This window comes from Hydra vulgaris, chromosome 12 (genome assembly GCF_038396675.1).
Source record: "Hydra vulgaris chromosome 12, alternate assembly HydraT2T_AEP".
In the NCBI taxonomy this organism is placed as follows: Eukaryota; Metazoa; Cnidaria; class Hydrozoa; order Anthoathecata; family Hydridae; genus Hydra; species Hydra vulgaris.
The window spans coordinates 9,561,607-9,577,500 of NC_088931.1; the positions used below are offsets into that span (position 1 = coordinate 9,561,607).

General features: G+C 27.8%; 3 protein-coding genes across 3 annotated transcripts in view; 2 read left to right on the forward strand and 1 right to left on the reverse strand.

Moving 5' to 3' along the window:
* Nucleotides 1-1,348: 1,348 nt before the first annotated feature.
* On the reverse strand, nucleotides 1,349-4,383 carry LOC101241277 (basic helix-loop-helix transcription factor amos). Its single transcript, XM_065811492.1, has 2 exons — nucleotides 3,927-4,383; nucleotides 1,349-2,185 (listed from the first exon to the last, which is right to left on the reverse strand). The coding sequence occupies exon 2, from the start codon at nucleotides 2,171-2,173 to the stop codon at nucleotides 1,454-1,456; it is 720 nt and encodes a 239-aa protein (XP_065667564.1). The 5' UTR covers nucleotides 2,174-2,185; nucleotides 3,927-4,383; the 3' UTR covers nucleotides 1,349-1,453.
* Nucleotides 4,384-14,724: 10,341 nt separating this feature from the next.
* LOC100214490 (COP9 signalosome complex subunit 5) overlaps nucleotides 14,725-15,894 on the forward strand; it is a 26,442-nt gene continuing 25,272 nt past the window's right edge. The window contains exon 1 of the mRNA XM_065811521.1: nucleotides 14,725-14,776. The gene's annotated coding sequence lies outside the window, so the exon portion shown is untranslated. The remainder of the gene's footprint in view (nucleotides 14,777-15,894) is intronic.
* Nucleotides 15,382-15,894, forward strand: part of LOC100202228 (aspartyl aminopeptidase) — a 1,502-nt gene continuing 989 nt past the window's right edge. Inside the window, exon 1 of the mRNA XM_065811501.1 lies at nucleotides 15,382-15,894. This exon is cut by the window's right edge and continues 989 nt beyond it. Coding sequence (XP_065667573.1) covers nucleotides 15,406-15,894 — 489 coding nt within the window. The 5' untranslated portion in view covers nucleotides 15,382-15,405.

The window sequence follows — 15,894 nt, forward strand, 5'->3', positions numbered from 1 at the left end:
GTCCTATGATTCAACCGAATCGTAAGTTTCAATTTAGAACCGAATATGAGAAATTTATTACACAACCGAAAATAATCACGAAAAAAATTTGAACCGAATTGATTTCAATCGAATTTTCGATCGTCATAATTGTTTTTAGAACCGAAAAAATTTCGATCGAATTATCAATCGAAATGTCATAAATAATTTTAGAACCGAAAAAATTTCGATCGACTTTTTGATCGAAAGTCGTGAAATAAAGTATTTAAATTAGATTAAAATAAAAAAAGAAAGGATTTTGTAATTCGATCCTGCAATGAAAGTATACTTTTCGGTTCTAAATTTTTCGGTTGTGAAATATTTCGGTGATATTTTCGAGGATGAATATTTTCGGCTCTATCATGTGACACGTATATATATATATATATATATATATATATATATATATATATATATATATATATATATATATATATATATATATATATATATATATATATATATATATATATATATATATATACGTTCGATTTGATTGGATATCATTTTTTATTTTTCGAACTTACTATAGAAAATTTCTCCGATTGCAGTTTTAACTGTAGGGTATAGCAGCATTAAATTTTGGCGTTACCAGCTTTCTAATGACTAAATTTACTCCTGCCATTAACTAAACGGAGACATAAGAATACTAGTTCATTTTATCGCTGGCGTTAAAAACTGCCGTTTTACTTTTAACCAGCCAATAGCTTATCGCAGGGTTTAACGGAGAGAAGTGAATACGGCTGTAGGTTGTTAGATGGTGCAAAAATTCAATGTTTCAAACTAACCCCGTGTTTCCTGGACTCCCTTTTTTAAATACAAAAAGTAATTTCTACAAGCTTTTTAACGTGTAAAATATATTTTAATAGAAATTTATAATGAAAAACTCTCGTTAGAAAACTTACACAAAATATTAGTAGAGTTTATTAAGATAATTTCGATTAACATACTTTAACTTTACTTAAGCTTTTTTTTTTAAACTTTAACTTTACTTAAGTTTTTTTTTTAAACTTTAACGTTACTTAAGCTTTTTTTTTAAACATTAACTTTACTTAAGCTTTGCGTCTTCGTCATATTTCTTTCTTGTCATATTAATTATGATAATATTGCTGGTGGAAGTGCGAACAAAAGTAAATTAAAGGTACTTTATTATCAACAGCACATTTTACGTCAAATAAATTTTAAAAAATTCGCACAAAGCTTAAAACAATTTTTTCAAGTAAATGCGTGTGCTGTTTTTGAAAATTTTGCGCTGCGTTATTCTCGTAAGTTATTATTTCCGGTTATTCTAAAGTTATTGTTTGCGAAAACTCATTAAGTTAAAAAAACATTTTTACGAGTTCATACATTAAAACATTTTGTTATTTATTTAAGATTTTACTTATTGGATCAAAACTTATGATTTTTATTTTTAATTTACTTATGATTATTATTTTTAATTCTTATATTTATCCTGATAGTTTAAAAACTTGGACCTTCCATACTCTGTTTGCAATATACACGTGCATTCATCAACAAATCCAGCAAAATTTTGAATTGAAGGATTATCGTTTAAAATTTCCTCAAGTGCGCTAATATAGTTTATAGCAACTCTGAGAATCGTTAGTTTTGAAAGTTTTTGTTCCGGTGAATAACTAGGTATGGACGTTCTTAGCAAATTAAACGCATTACTTAAAGCATGAACGCGTGACCGTTCCCTTGCGTTTGCAACAAGACGGCGTTGTATTTGTGAAACCTTTTGTTCATACTCTTTACTTTCACTATTTTTATTTGTATTCTTTCTTTTTTTAAATATATTTTGATTTGATTTGTCATGAAGCTTTTCATCAAGTTCCTTAAGTTCTGTTCTTAATTCTTCATGAGTGTTTTCTGTTTTCTTTCTCTTTTCCAATCGAAAAAGAATATTATTAAGTTTACTACGTTTTCGCTGATAATCGTTTTTTTCATTCAATGTTATTTTTTTCTCTTTTATAGAAGTGTCCGCTAAAGGGGATACATTTTCGTTTGATCGGTTATTTGAATCTGCATCTTCACGGTTTATTGCTTTTCTTCTCTTTTTGTATTCTTTACTTATCTCCTGTTTAATTTCTATTTCCTCTGTTTCAATTTTATAAACAGTTTTTGGAGCACATTCGTCATTTGAATTATAGCCCATTTATAATTTAACCTAAAAAATAATTGTAGTGACAAAAAAAAACCCATAGTTTTTTATTTTTAGTTGTTACTATTGTATAAACTAACTCTAGTGAGTTGCTGTCAGTTAGTCGTTAGGTTACCTATTGTAAAGTCGCTGTCGGGTAGTCGTTATGCTAGTTGAAATCCAACTTTATTTATGGATCTGTATATTAATTGTACTCAAATTCAAGCCTGACTTCGATTATAATGTAGGTGTAATTTTATTTTAATGTTAAAAAATTAGCTTCATTATATATTTACAATAAATATAATAGTTTGTGAATATTAAATAATAATAATAAAAAAAAGATAATTCAGTATAGTAATAAGTATAACAATAAATTCTTGTAACAAAGAAACAAAGTTCCAATAAGCTTTGGTAACAAAAAAAAAACAAGCTTTGACAACAAAGAAACAATACAAAGTTCCAATAAGCTTTGGTAACAAACAAAAAACAAGCTTTGACAACAAAGAAACAATATAACGAATTCTAATGAGCCTTGGAAACAAAGAAACAATGCAAAGTTATATGGACACAAGAGTGCTTATTAGGTTAAAAGTCACTAATAAGTCTAAAATTAAATTTAAAATAATGGTAAAAGTATTATTAAACGGAATAATATATTGACTTATTATATAAATACTTTGATCATTTACAATTTCACCTCATTATATTTATATATGCCTAACAAGAACTCAAAGAAAATGAAAACAACGGCTACGCAAACCTTTTTTAAGAAATAACCTCTTAAATAAAAAAGTGATTTCAATATTAAAAAACGTTTTGAAGATCTTATAGTTTAAACTATGAACGTATTCTATGTACTTTGTATTAAATGCGCAAGATGTTTACCTTGTAACATTTACGTAGGATGTGTATCCTGTACCACGCACATAGGATGCATATCTATTAATAACTGTACGAGGCCAAAAAGTTATTTAACTCCAGATTTTATCTTTGTATTGTGTGTTCAAATCATATTTGTTCAAAATTCGTGTTTAAAAGAATATTTAGAATTCATATTTAGATGAACAAAGAGTAAAACAATTCGTAAAAATCTATTTTCAAAACGGTTGGAATTTAGGCATATATATGAAATCAAACTATAATAGAGAAGGGAAGGGGGGGGGGGGGGGGAAGAGTGGGGAGGGGTTAATAAAAAGGAAGGGGGGTGGATTTTTCTCAAGTCGTAAATAAGGGGTTTTATTAACAGTTTATGCTTTATATATCCAAATTACTATTCTTTACAAACCATTTATAAAACTATTTAATTCTAGCGTGGCTTGCGGTCAAATGCGCATTTTCTAACAGTTGTTTCATCATAATCTCAATAAGATTTAATATGCTGATTATACTTTAGCGAGAAATAAACCAAAATCTTACTTTCAATAAACCGAGATTTACTAGGTCGACGATTTTTAAAACCTGTTTACACTGAAAGTTTTTTTTCTTATCAGTTATAAATTTTAGTTTTGAGGACCTTTTTTTTTATATAAGGAACCAGTCGGTACTTTTTTAAGATTCACCCCCCCCCCCCCTTCATTTTATTTGTAGAATTGCTTCTGCCTGACTCTATTGCAATGATTACGAGTTTAATTACTTCAGCTAGAAGTTTTATAACAATTTAAAAGTAAAACACAAGTTATTAAAAATTTGTAAATTTCATACGGTTTGTAAAACCTTTCGTTTGCTGTAATTCTGTAAAAAGTTTTAATTAATATGAACAACTTACAATTTTAAAATATTTCTCAAGTTAGTGCCATGCTTTTTTTAGACCATCCTTGTTTTGAAAAAAAAAGCAAATACACAGAGGCAGGAACTATTTTTTTGAGTTCTATTGCAAAGTTGACAACTATTAAGCCATGTTGCAGTAGTTAGAGTTCTGGCTCAGAACAAAGAGGTTCAAGTTTCGATGCCGGCTCAAACCCACTAAATGACATCGATATGGAAGGAGGCGTAAATTTCCTAATTATATGCTCCGTGTGTGTTTAAATAAGCTCCGGTGATGAGATTATTAAGTTTTCTTGGAGCACCTTAATAACTAAAAAAAAAATGTAATAGTCTATCTTTTTAAGACTATATCACCATGTTCCACCTTTCGAATTGCAATGTGAAAAACTTTTTAAATATAAACAATTTTTTCAACCTTTTTATTGACTTTAAAGTGTAAATATTTTTTCTTATATGTCTTTGCTAATATAATTTGAGTATAAGTTTAGATAAAGTTTCTGAAAAAATTAGGTTAATTCTTAAACTCTTAACAATTTTAAGGCAGGCGAAACTTTAAGACGTTTTATTAATCGCAAATTTTGGTCACTTTTTTTAAACAACTGCTGCAGTTTTTTTTATCTATATAAAACTTTCGTTATCAGTTTTGATTCCATTGTATGTATAATTAAGTTATTTTATGATTCATTTACTTTTGATTTATCAACAAATAAAACTAAAAGCTTATAGATAAATTAATGCCAAGTTTTTCTAACCTGCTGTGGTGTAAACTTCTAACATTATCTACCAGATAAAAATGCCTTCAGAAACTTATTAAAACTGTTTTAATGCATATAATATAAAATCGGTAAAACTAGTATGCATATAATGTAAACCATATGTATATAATATAAACCGGTATGCATATAGTATAAACCGATGTGCATATAATATAAAACTGCATGCATATAATAAAAACTGTTATGGATATAATATAAAACTAGTATGCATATAATATGAAACCAGTATGCATATAATATAAAACCAGTAAAAATTATTTTTATACTTAATTAGGAAAAATATAAAAGTATAAATAGCTAAAATGCTAACATTTAAAGTTGTAAATTTCTCGACATTTTTGTCTTTTGATAATATAAACCTTTAAACAAATAAGTTTAGTACAGTTTTGGAATGTTAAGCAATTCTCAAAAATTTACTAATATGATTTTACTGGTAAAAGATCAACTCATATTTAAAACACACACACAGATATATATATATATATATATATATATATATATATATATATATATATATATATATATATATATATATATATATATATATATATATATATATATATATATATATATATATATATATATATATAAATATATGTTATGTTTTTTAAGCTGTTTAAATGAAAATTGTAAATTTTATGAATAATAATTAATTTTAAAAAAAGTTTTTTAACTACATGATAAATTGAAATTTAAAAAGAAAAATATAAAAGAAAAAGATACTGATAAAAGTTTTTAAAGACTTCTTCCAAACATTATGTCAGCATACTCTTTCGTTCACGTTTAGAATAATTTATTAGCTACAACTTGGTCGTATTAAAAAACATAAATAGACAAAATAAAAATCTGGCCTGCTGTTTATTTTTATTTTTGCCATGTATTAAGGAATTGTTTTGTTTTTTGCCAGAAGGAAGCAGATGTGCAAAGATAATCTTTAACACCTGTTTTCTAAAAAAAATGTACCTTAGCCGGAACATATTTAGGCGATTTTTCATTAATGAAAAAAACAATATTCTTAAAATGTTTTTTTGACAGCTGTTATTAAATTTAAGCAAAACAAAATTATTATGCTGCCATTTTTTAATTTTAAACTTTGTGCGTTTTTAAAAATTAAAAAAGAATATTAATACGGCAATACTAATCCGTGTTAAGTATTTTTTTGTTATTAATTTTTTTTGTAAATACCCATCGTTAAAATAAAATAAACAGTTACGCGTGTTGACGTATTTATTTTGTACTTTCTCATCCCCGTAGAAAAACGGATAAGTGAAAACACACCGCCTCGACTATTCACGGATCACCCGCAATAATGTTTAAAACCAACTCTCCCATTGTGGGGGCTTTTAAATCCTAATTTTTTTGAAAACCATTGAACACGAACAAAATGACTGATGAAACAAAAGATTTTAAAACTAATTAATGTCCTTAAAACTACTACTAACATTTTTTAATAACTTTTACAAAGTGCAAAAGTTTTACGGAATGAGTTTTGATTCAAAATATTATGCAACTTCTAAAACTGAACTTGAAACTTTAAAAAATTTTTTCACTGTACAGCGCAAAAATATAAATTTTTTTTTTTGTATTTTTGTGTTTCATACGTAAATTTTTTTGGAAAACTAAAGGACAATCATATAAATTTTAATTACTTATTTAGTATGATTTTTCTACCAGTAATAGGTTGTTCTACCAAGAGCACCGTGTTCTACCAGTAATAAGGCGCACTAATAAATCATCTCAAACAAGTTTAAACTTTTGAATTTTAAACTAATGTCTTCTGAAAGAAAAAAAAAGAGAGGAGGAATTGCAATATATATTTAAGATGATCAAGCGATTACAGTAAAAAAGAAACCTTCCAATCATTGATGTCTATAGTGAAGTATTTACGATTGAGATTACCAAAAAGACCGCCTCTCTCTCTGAAATAAATTGGAAACTGTTTGAAAAGCTAAGTAAAAAAAAACTCTAAACATTAAAGGTAATAGCAACGATGTATCTTGTTGTAGTTAGTTGTCGCAAAAAAAAAAATTATGCAAAAAATCATTCTCAAGATGTACGTATTTCAAAATTTGGCAATTTTTACAAAGTTTGTCAATTGTCAATAAACATAAGAATTGAAATGTTTTAACTATCATTAATTGTAATAGAATTGTTATTAATTGTAATAAAATTTATTTTTATTTATTAAAAATTGTCATTAATTGAAATAGAATTATCATTAATTGTAATATCATTAATAATATTGAAAAATATTATTGCAATTTTTACAATTTTACAGTTATAAAATAATATAAAAAAAAAATTGAAATGTTTTAATCATCATTAAATGAATAGAATTTAATGAATCAGATATTGTACTGTTAACTGTAATTAAAAAATTTTTTCTATCTAATATATATATAAATATGTGCCACTATGTCTTTAACAATTGCTGCAAAATCTGTGAAATTCTTTATCAAAATTGAGATAAATTAAGCAACTTTGAATACCAGATGTAATTTAATGTATGTTTATTATGTAGTTATTTGTAATAAGTTTTTGAAAAAATTGGTACATTAAGATAATTACTCTTGAGTGCTTAATACAAGGGAAGGAGGGGATGGGGTAGATGAAAGGGAGGGGGAATTTTTTCAAACCTAACAAACTTAAGAGAAGGGGGGGGGGGGGGTCGTAATAAAAGTGTGGCTGGGAATTTTTACGGAACACGATTAAAGAATTTAATTCTAGGGTGGCTTGCGTTTAAATGCGTTTAATATTATTCAATAGGATTTAATATGTTTACGAGGATTTAATATGCTTACGAGGATTTAATATGCCTACATAAGTTTTATACTAAGGTGAGAAATAAATCGAAATTTACAATATTTTTTAAAAGTTGACGATTTTGAAAGCTTTATTACACTGAAAATTTTTATTGGTAACATTAACTGGTATATTCTTTTTTCAGTTTTATTTTTTAGTTTTGAGATGATGTTTATTTGTTCTTACGAAGAAGAAGTCCTTACGGTCTTATCACAGAGCACCGCGGAAGAGCATTTGAAAAGAAGTTCACGCCTCCTTCCTTACCGATGTTGCTTAGCTTCCCCGAGGTGGCGTTGAACCGTGGATCTTTAGTTTCTGAGGCAAGTGTGCTAACCACTGCGCTACGGCTGCTCCGATTGCGCTCCGGCAGCTCAAGTTTTGTATTTAGTTTTTATTAAGCTTGGTTTAAGTCTATATAGTTCGGTTTTACATTTCAGTTTTTATTTGTTTTATATTTAATTTAGTTTGTTTTTTATTTAATTTAATTAATACTGCTTGGTAATAATGTTTGTTTTTTACTAAGTTTAAACTTAATTTTGATGAAATATATAAGGTTTCAACAACTATTTGTCATATTTAAAGTGACAATTTAAACCCTGAAATTTAGTTTATAAATTGCAGGAGTAATTTTAGAAAGTTTATAATCGTTTAATTATATCAATTTATAATCTTTGGATGTAATTGTTCTATATCTAGTGGAATAAATAACTTACAATTTCATACATGTAAAAAGCATTGTCATGTCTATTGGTAGGGTGATGTAATAATCTAATAAATAAGTAAAAAATTTCAAAGTTTATTAGATAAAATAAATACCATTAAATCAATAAACAACAATCAAACAAATTACAATAAGGAAAATAGGTGTTAAACTACTAAAAGAACAGAGTATAAAAATTTATCAGCCATATATATATATATATATATATATATATATATATATATATATATATATATATATATATATATATATATATATATATCAGAGACTCGTCTGAAAAACGGATATAATATCGACCCTTGCGAGGATTCAACATTCTTAAGAAAGTTAACAAAGAATATTGTATTGAAACTCTTAAGAAAGTTATCAAAGAATATTGCGCAAGAGGTAATATTAAGAGAACCATCTTAAATAAATAATTTTTCATTAATCTAAATACTATAACATATCTGCACGAATCAGTTATGTGGTTTGAATATAAGTTAATTATAGATTTGTCATTATATTTAAGTTTTTAGTATTCAAACATTAATGCAAAGCATAATACTGCAAAACAAATATGCAAAGCATATCTAAAGTACCATAAACTAAATGATAATTAAGGTAAAATTCTTACAATAATTTGATATTGTACACGAATAAGTCTAAGAAGACAAGATATTTCGCGCAAAGTAAATAAGCGCATGTAAGTCGTATAAATGAACACAGGTGTTGCATGAAGTAAGTTACGGTTAACCAATGTAAAAAAAATTGCCCTTCAAGTTAAACCTCAATAAAAATATATTATTGAGGTTTAGCCTTAATTATATGCTATTGGTCAAAAAAAGTATGAGTTGATTTGAAAATAAAAGCGTAAACAGATTGATTAGCAATGTGGTGTCTGAAGAGCATATAGTTTAAAAGATAGAGAAAATCCAAAATTATTTCCTTAAAAGAAAATAATGCGACATAATCATCGAGGAGGAGGGGGGAAGGGAGTATTGCAAAATTAAAGATATACGAAGCGGGAACTCTCATTGGTCTCATTGGTCGACGTAAATTAGAAAGAGTTCTTTATTTGGGTGAACTTTAATTTACAAGATCAGCTGAAAAACATTAGAGAACATAGCGGAAAAAATATTCACAGCAAGGGTAAAAAGCCTAAGAAGGTTTTACATATGTATCCGTTCTTCTTGTATTAATCTGAGATAATTTGCCCAGGTTAATCTAATAGGCATTAGTAGTTCAGTCGGATTACTAGAACATCTCCAATTTGTGACCTGTTGGTGAAAAGTCCTTATTGCAAGCAAGGGCCAGATCAGCAGAAAAAGATCAGAGAGCACACTGGATTATAAATGAATTACAACAGTAAAAAAGTCACACAAAGTTTTACAAATGTATTTACCCTTCTAATGTTATTCTGAACTAATTGTTATTGGTCAATCAAATGCTACTCATGAGGTTCATGGTCCAAGTATCACATGGATAGCTCAAAGAACTAAATAAAACAAACCGCTCAGTTGGATTACCTGGTGCATCTCCAATTTGTTAACCTATTCGTAAGAAATTCTCATTGCTAACACCCCACACAAAAAACCAGGTTATCAGTAAAGCATTCGAAAGCACACCAGAATAAATATCCTCAGTAACATTAAAAAAGACTCACAACGTTTTACAAATGTATCCATCTTTTTAGTTTTGTTCTGAGACAATTGGTATTGTAAAACAAAATGGACCTTATTCCATTTGTATTTTAAAAAGCGATTTTTGCCATAAAAATTACCTCAAATCTTTATTGATTATATTGAAGTGAAAAGAGACTCTGTAACTAAATTTTCCGGTGATTATCTTGATGAAAACATCACTTGTGGAAAGTACAGAATTAGTTGCAACAGCTCTAACACCGTTAGAAACGTGCAATCCGTTTAATAAACTTTGTGGACTGCTTCTTTCATTCAAAACATTATTTTATTAAAATGAGAATTCTAAATATATACTAGAAAAATTTATATAATGTTTCATGTTTTGATCATATATGAAAAAATAACTTACTCCGCTCCGTCTTTAAAGATCTCTTTACTCTAAAATCTATCAATGAATACATTTTTATGAAATATTAATTATTTAAAAGAACATTTTTGTCACACGAATATCAATTATTTTGTATTGCCTATTTGGCACTTTCGGAATAAATTGATTTTGCCGAATTTTGATTTTGCTCTATCCATGTCTTTTCACCATTTTTAGAAAAAACTAAAAAACTTTATTCTTTCATTAGACAATGTATTGTCGTCAGAACCTCAAACAAGCTCAAAAAATTTGTAAAGTAAAATAAATAAAAATAAACTCAAGGGTTGTTATACTGGTTGAAACACTTTTGAAAGTATAAAGCAGCTCGTGCAAACTTGTCCTGTTATATATCTTTGACGTTTAATGATGTGGAAGTAACTTCTACATGTCTATTAGCTTTGACTATAGATTGTTTTGGCGCTAGGTTGTTTCAAATAGGTCCTAAGATCATCCAAAAGCTTCTTTATTAAGTGAGTTAAAATTAGTAAAAAACTTTTATTTCATACCATAATACTTATAATGAAAGTTTTTGTTGAGTTGGTATAAAAGCTGTGTCACACCAGTGTATCTGACGAAGTTAAGTACGTACGTATGATTTTGATTGTAAAAACTGTAAGGCATTGAAATTAAAGCGTGAACAATGCCCATCAGAAAGCTAAACTACTGGCCGTTAATTTTTTTATCAGTAAGATATTCATCAAACTCTGTACACATATCTAATAACAAATTGTGATCAGATACACCATGATTGCATGTTGTTATCAGAAGAAGCTGAATATCTGACACAGTTTTCTGAGGAGCCATTTGATTAGTTATTCCAACAGCACCAAAGAGAACTTGACAGGCTCAAAGGTCTCCTATAATTACAAAAAATATGATACAACGCCATCCTTTCAATCTCTATTATAAATGTTTATGAAAAAAAAAGTGATATGGAATTAGCTATCTGAAAATGATACTTGAGGATGTATGGTGCCGCATTCACTTTTCTCTCCTATCATTTTACAGCATGTTTCTCCTTTTGCAGCAAAAACGAGTACCATCAACACTAAAATTGATGGACTGTGGTGTTTCGTCGTGATCGAATATCGGGTGGACACGGAAAAATCCGGTCAACTTTAAATTGAGGTATCTCTAAACCCACAAATGCTTTTTATTTTTTTTAATTAAGTGTTACTTCCTTATCTCTAATTGTGTTGATAACTTTTGATTACAAACCATATCGCTTGATTGCTAAACGTACAAATATCCCAAAATCTACAGTCATAGATATTTTAAATAAGTTTAAGACTACTCAAAGCTTTCAAAAGAAAACCTGGAAGTGGAAGAAAGAAAACTTTCGATAAATCCAAAAAGTTAAAGTTGATTCTCAGTTCAATAGCAAGAAATCCGAATCAGCCACAGCAAGATCTACCAAGAAAATTCAAGACTTTGCGTTCTTATATTAAAAGAAATAATTAAAAATGCTGAGATTAAAGCATTTCATAAGAAAAATACACCTCAGATAAGCTTAAATGGTGAAATATTAGGAATTCGACGCGCAAAGAAGTTGATTAAAATAATAGCGGATAAAAGTATGTGCATAATTGAAGACAGCAAAACAGGTTGTAAGGGGGACCTTTCACAACTTCATGGTTAACAGTTTTACAAGGAGAACAAAAATAAACCTGTCGTTGATCAATTTAATTATGTTTGACGAGAAAAATTTGCATCCAATTCCTTGTGTGGCCATGGGTGGGTTTTAAAAAAATATAAAAACGGTATTAAAAAAAAATAAGGTCCGCGTATTTTCATTTATAGGTAACTTTCTCTTTCAATTTTTTGTACTTTAGTGTACTTTAGTGTAATAATCAAGTTCATATACGCATAATTACGGATAATAGACAATTTCATTTGTCAGTATAGTAGTACACTTCTGTATAATATTCAACTTACAAAAGAATATTTCTGAACAAAAGTCCCAAGAGGGGGGCTGCTACCCCATGCCCCCACCCCCCACCTAAAACCCGCCACTGTGTGTGACAAGCAATTTTTAGCTGTGATACTCAGTCTTCTTGTTTTATCACTAAGAAGACCTTGAGTGCCAATCTCTACAGCAAAGAATGCCTCTAATAAAGACTTTTGCCATTTATAAAAAAACACAAATACCGATGTCTCTTTTAGCCAGATCTTGCTGCTTCTCACTATTCTAAAAAAGTTTTACTGTGGTGAAAAGATAATAATGTGGAAATTGTTCCTAAAGATGCGAATCTTCTAAATTATCCAAAGAGCGCAAAATTGGAGATTTTTGGACAATAGTATAAGAAGTTCTTTGTAAGACAGGTTGAGTAATAAAAAAAAAAAAGGACTCCCAAAAAAAGTGAATTAATGCCACCAATAAGGTGAAAAAAGAAAAAATCTGCAAAATGATGATATCAACCCGCTATAAAATTCAATCTCTTGCCAAACAGCCCATCAAGCCCCTTAAAATTAAGTTGAAACCCAAATTGTGATGTAAACACATTTCATATAAAAAAATTGAAAAAAAAAGCATTTATGGTTTTAAAGAAATCTTAATTTAAAGTTGACCGGATTTTTCCGTGTTCACTCGATATTCTCCATATATCAATTTTTTCGGACCAAACTCCTGTCTCCTTTCGTTCTGCTTCAGTCATAATACCGACTTTAATTAATTCTTCTGCTAGAACGTCTAAAGACAACCATGAAAAATAGTTTTTCTCGAACTATTTTTAATGAGTGTAAAGTACAATACCTAAACTAATAATAAAGTGTGGCACTGTGTTAAATTTTAGATGAGGCATGTGCATATTATGACGTAATCAAAAACACAATATTTATTCATACCAAGATGGAACATGCCACTTTTTTTGTGCAATTGAGAGTTCTATTTATTGATTTCCTTGTTGCTTGAGTGTTAAGCTTGAATTATTTGCTTTAAAGCGCATCCAGAACGAATTACCTAATCTGTGTTCGAAACAAAACAAGTATTAAAAAGTAAAGCAAAAAAGCTTTTCTAACAAAGCGACAACTTCTTTAACTACAGGCGATCTTTTTATAGTTTAACATATTTTATCTTTTTTACTACCAAGTCTTTTACTACCTTTTTAAAAAAAAAGGAACAAAAATACTTGTTTTTTGTTAAAGCAATTTTTGAATTTGCTGATAATGCTGTGAATTTTCTCCCACCTTTCAACCTTTTTTTGTGTATTGTACAACTTTTAGAACATCATAGACAAGTTTTGTTAGTTCTACTTTGCTTATGCTTTGCATTGCCTGATTTTTATTCCAATTATTATGAAATAATTGAAATCTTTTGTTTTTTCAAGATAATTGTACAATACTGCCTTTCAAGACCACTAGCTATATTTCCTAAAAGTCGACGATTTATTGTTTCACAATCTTTAATTAGTCGGAATTTTCTTGTTTTAATTAAAGCATTATTTTCTTTTCACTATTGAATAGCAACTTCAAGTTGTTTGTTTTTTTCTAATGTTGCTTCTCTCTTTATAAGTGTTTCAGCATTGGACCATGGAATATTTAGTCATGCATTTGTTTTGTGTTACGTATTCTTTGTTAATGTTACTCATATTTATTTATATGCATTAAAATAAAATATTATCGAAATTCAACAAACTGAACTAACCCTACCCACTAAGCAAGACAGCGATTTGCTTCATGTCTGGAATCTCAAACACCAAAAAATGCTGATGCAAAAGTGAAAAATAAAAGTGTCACTGATGCAAAAGTGTAAAATAAAACCTCTTTATAAATTCATTATAATCAAAAAGCTAGTTACAAATATTAACAACTTACTCTAAATCTTGATTTTTAACCTCAGTTAGACTTTTTTTAAAACTAAAATAGCTCATGTGGTTTTTGGGGTCCTAACCATGTGGTTTTTGTAGCGCCTTATAAGGCGCTACAAAAACCACATGGTTCGGAACTTATATTTTAGGGAACTTATATTTTAGAGAAATACCTAAGCTTAGGTACTTCCCAAAAATATAAGTTCGTAATTAAAGTACTATATGAAGTAAAATCTAATATAACAAGTTTATCAAAGTTATGTGAAAATTAAAACTAGTTTCAAAAAAGTTGTAAACAACTTGAGCCATGTGGTTTTTGAGGTCCCATACTAAAATATAGAGAGAAACTTTACTAAAAAAAAAAAAGTAAAATAAAACTACCAAAATACTTCTAAGTTCTGGGAAGAACTTTTACCATATAGAGCATTTATAAGAGCCAAAAAAAGTTAAATTGTTTGTTTTGTACAAAAGATATGACAAAAGAAAAAATCATGCGGTTTTTGTCCCGCATTGGGTTAGTTAAAGGTAGACGGGTTTTGCCCGTCTACCTTTAACTAACCCAATACGGGACAAAAATTTTATAAAACAAAAATATTTCTCCCGCATTATATTATATGCGGACTTGCGAGAAATTAGCCTTAACGAAAATAGCACAACGTTAAGAAGCATTAACGTTGCAAGTATCCATTTCGATAATGTATTTAACATTAATTTTTTACTATTCTTTTATCTTTTTTTATACCTCTAGTTTGTTAACTCTTAAAATTCAAAATTTTAATAGATTCCTGAAATATAAAAGTTTGATAAATTTATACGTATTGTTTATTATTTGTTTATAATACTAATATTATCATTATATTCAATGTAATTATAATATTAGTATTATAAACAAATAATAAACAATACGTATAAATTTATTAAAATTTTAAATCTTAAGAATTCAGAATAAGAATTTAAATCTTAAGAAAAAATAATAAACAATGTAATATAATAAGTTATAGTTATAGTATAAATTTTTATGTTTTTAATATAAACAAATAATAAACAGTATGTATGAATTTATATAACTTTTAAATCAAATATTAAAAAAATTTAAGGTGTAAAAAGATATAAAGTTATAAAATACTTTATGTTATTTTAATATTATATAGTATATTATATTACTAATTATATTAGTATTATAATTATTGATAATTAATAATAGTAATTCTAATATATATATATATATATATATATATATATATATATATATATATATATATATATATATATATATATATATATATATATATGAAATTTTCATCGTTAGAGATTCTAGTTCAAAACATGCAAAAACAAGATAAAGTGTTAGCTTCAGCAAAAGCTCTTATTGATTTTATAAATGCTTCACCATCTCCTTATCATGTAATCCAAAACTGCAAGGAAAAACTCTTATCAGTTGGATTTTCAGAAATTTTTGAAAAAGATAAGTGGAAGATTAAAAAAGGTGGAAAATATTTTGTAACACGCAATCAGTCATCAGTAATTGCATTTGCTGTTGGAAATCAGTTTAATGGTGGCAATGGTTTCTCTATTATTGGAGCTCACACTGACAGCCCATGCTTTGTTGTTAAACCAAATTCAAAGAAAGAAGAAAGTGGTTATTTATCAGTTGGGGTTCAGTGTTATGGGGGTGGCATATGGAGTACTTGGTTTGATCGAGATTTAACATTAGCAGGGAGAGTTTTGGTTAAAGATTCAGCAAAAGCTGCAAGTATCAATCATCAACTTGTTCACATCAAAAAGCCTATTTTGCGTATTCCTCACCTTTGTATT

What these genes read in the sequence shown, in the direction of transcription:
- LOC101241277 (XM_065811492.1), bottom strand. Translation starts at nt 2,173, where the DNA reads ATGGGCTATAATTCAAATGACGAATGTGCTCCAAAAACTGTTTATAAA.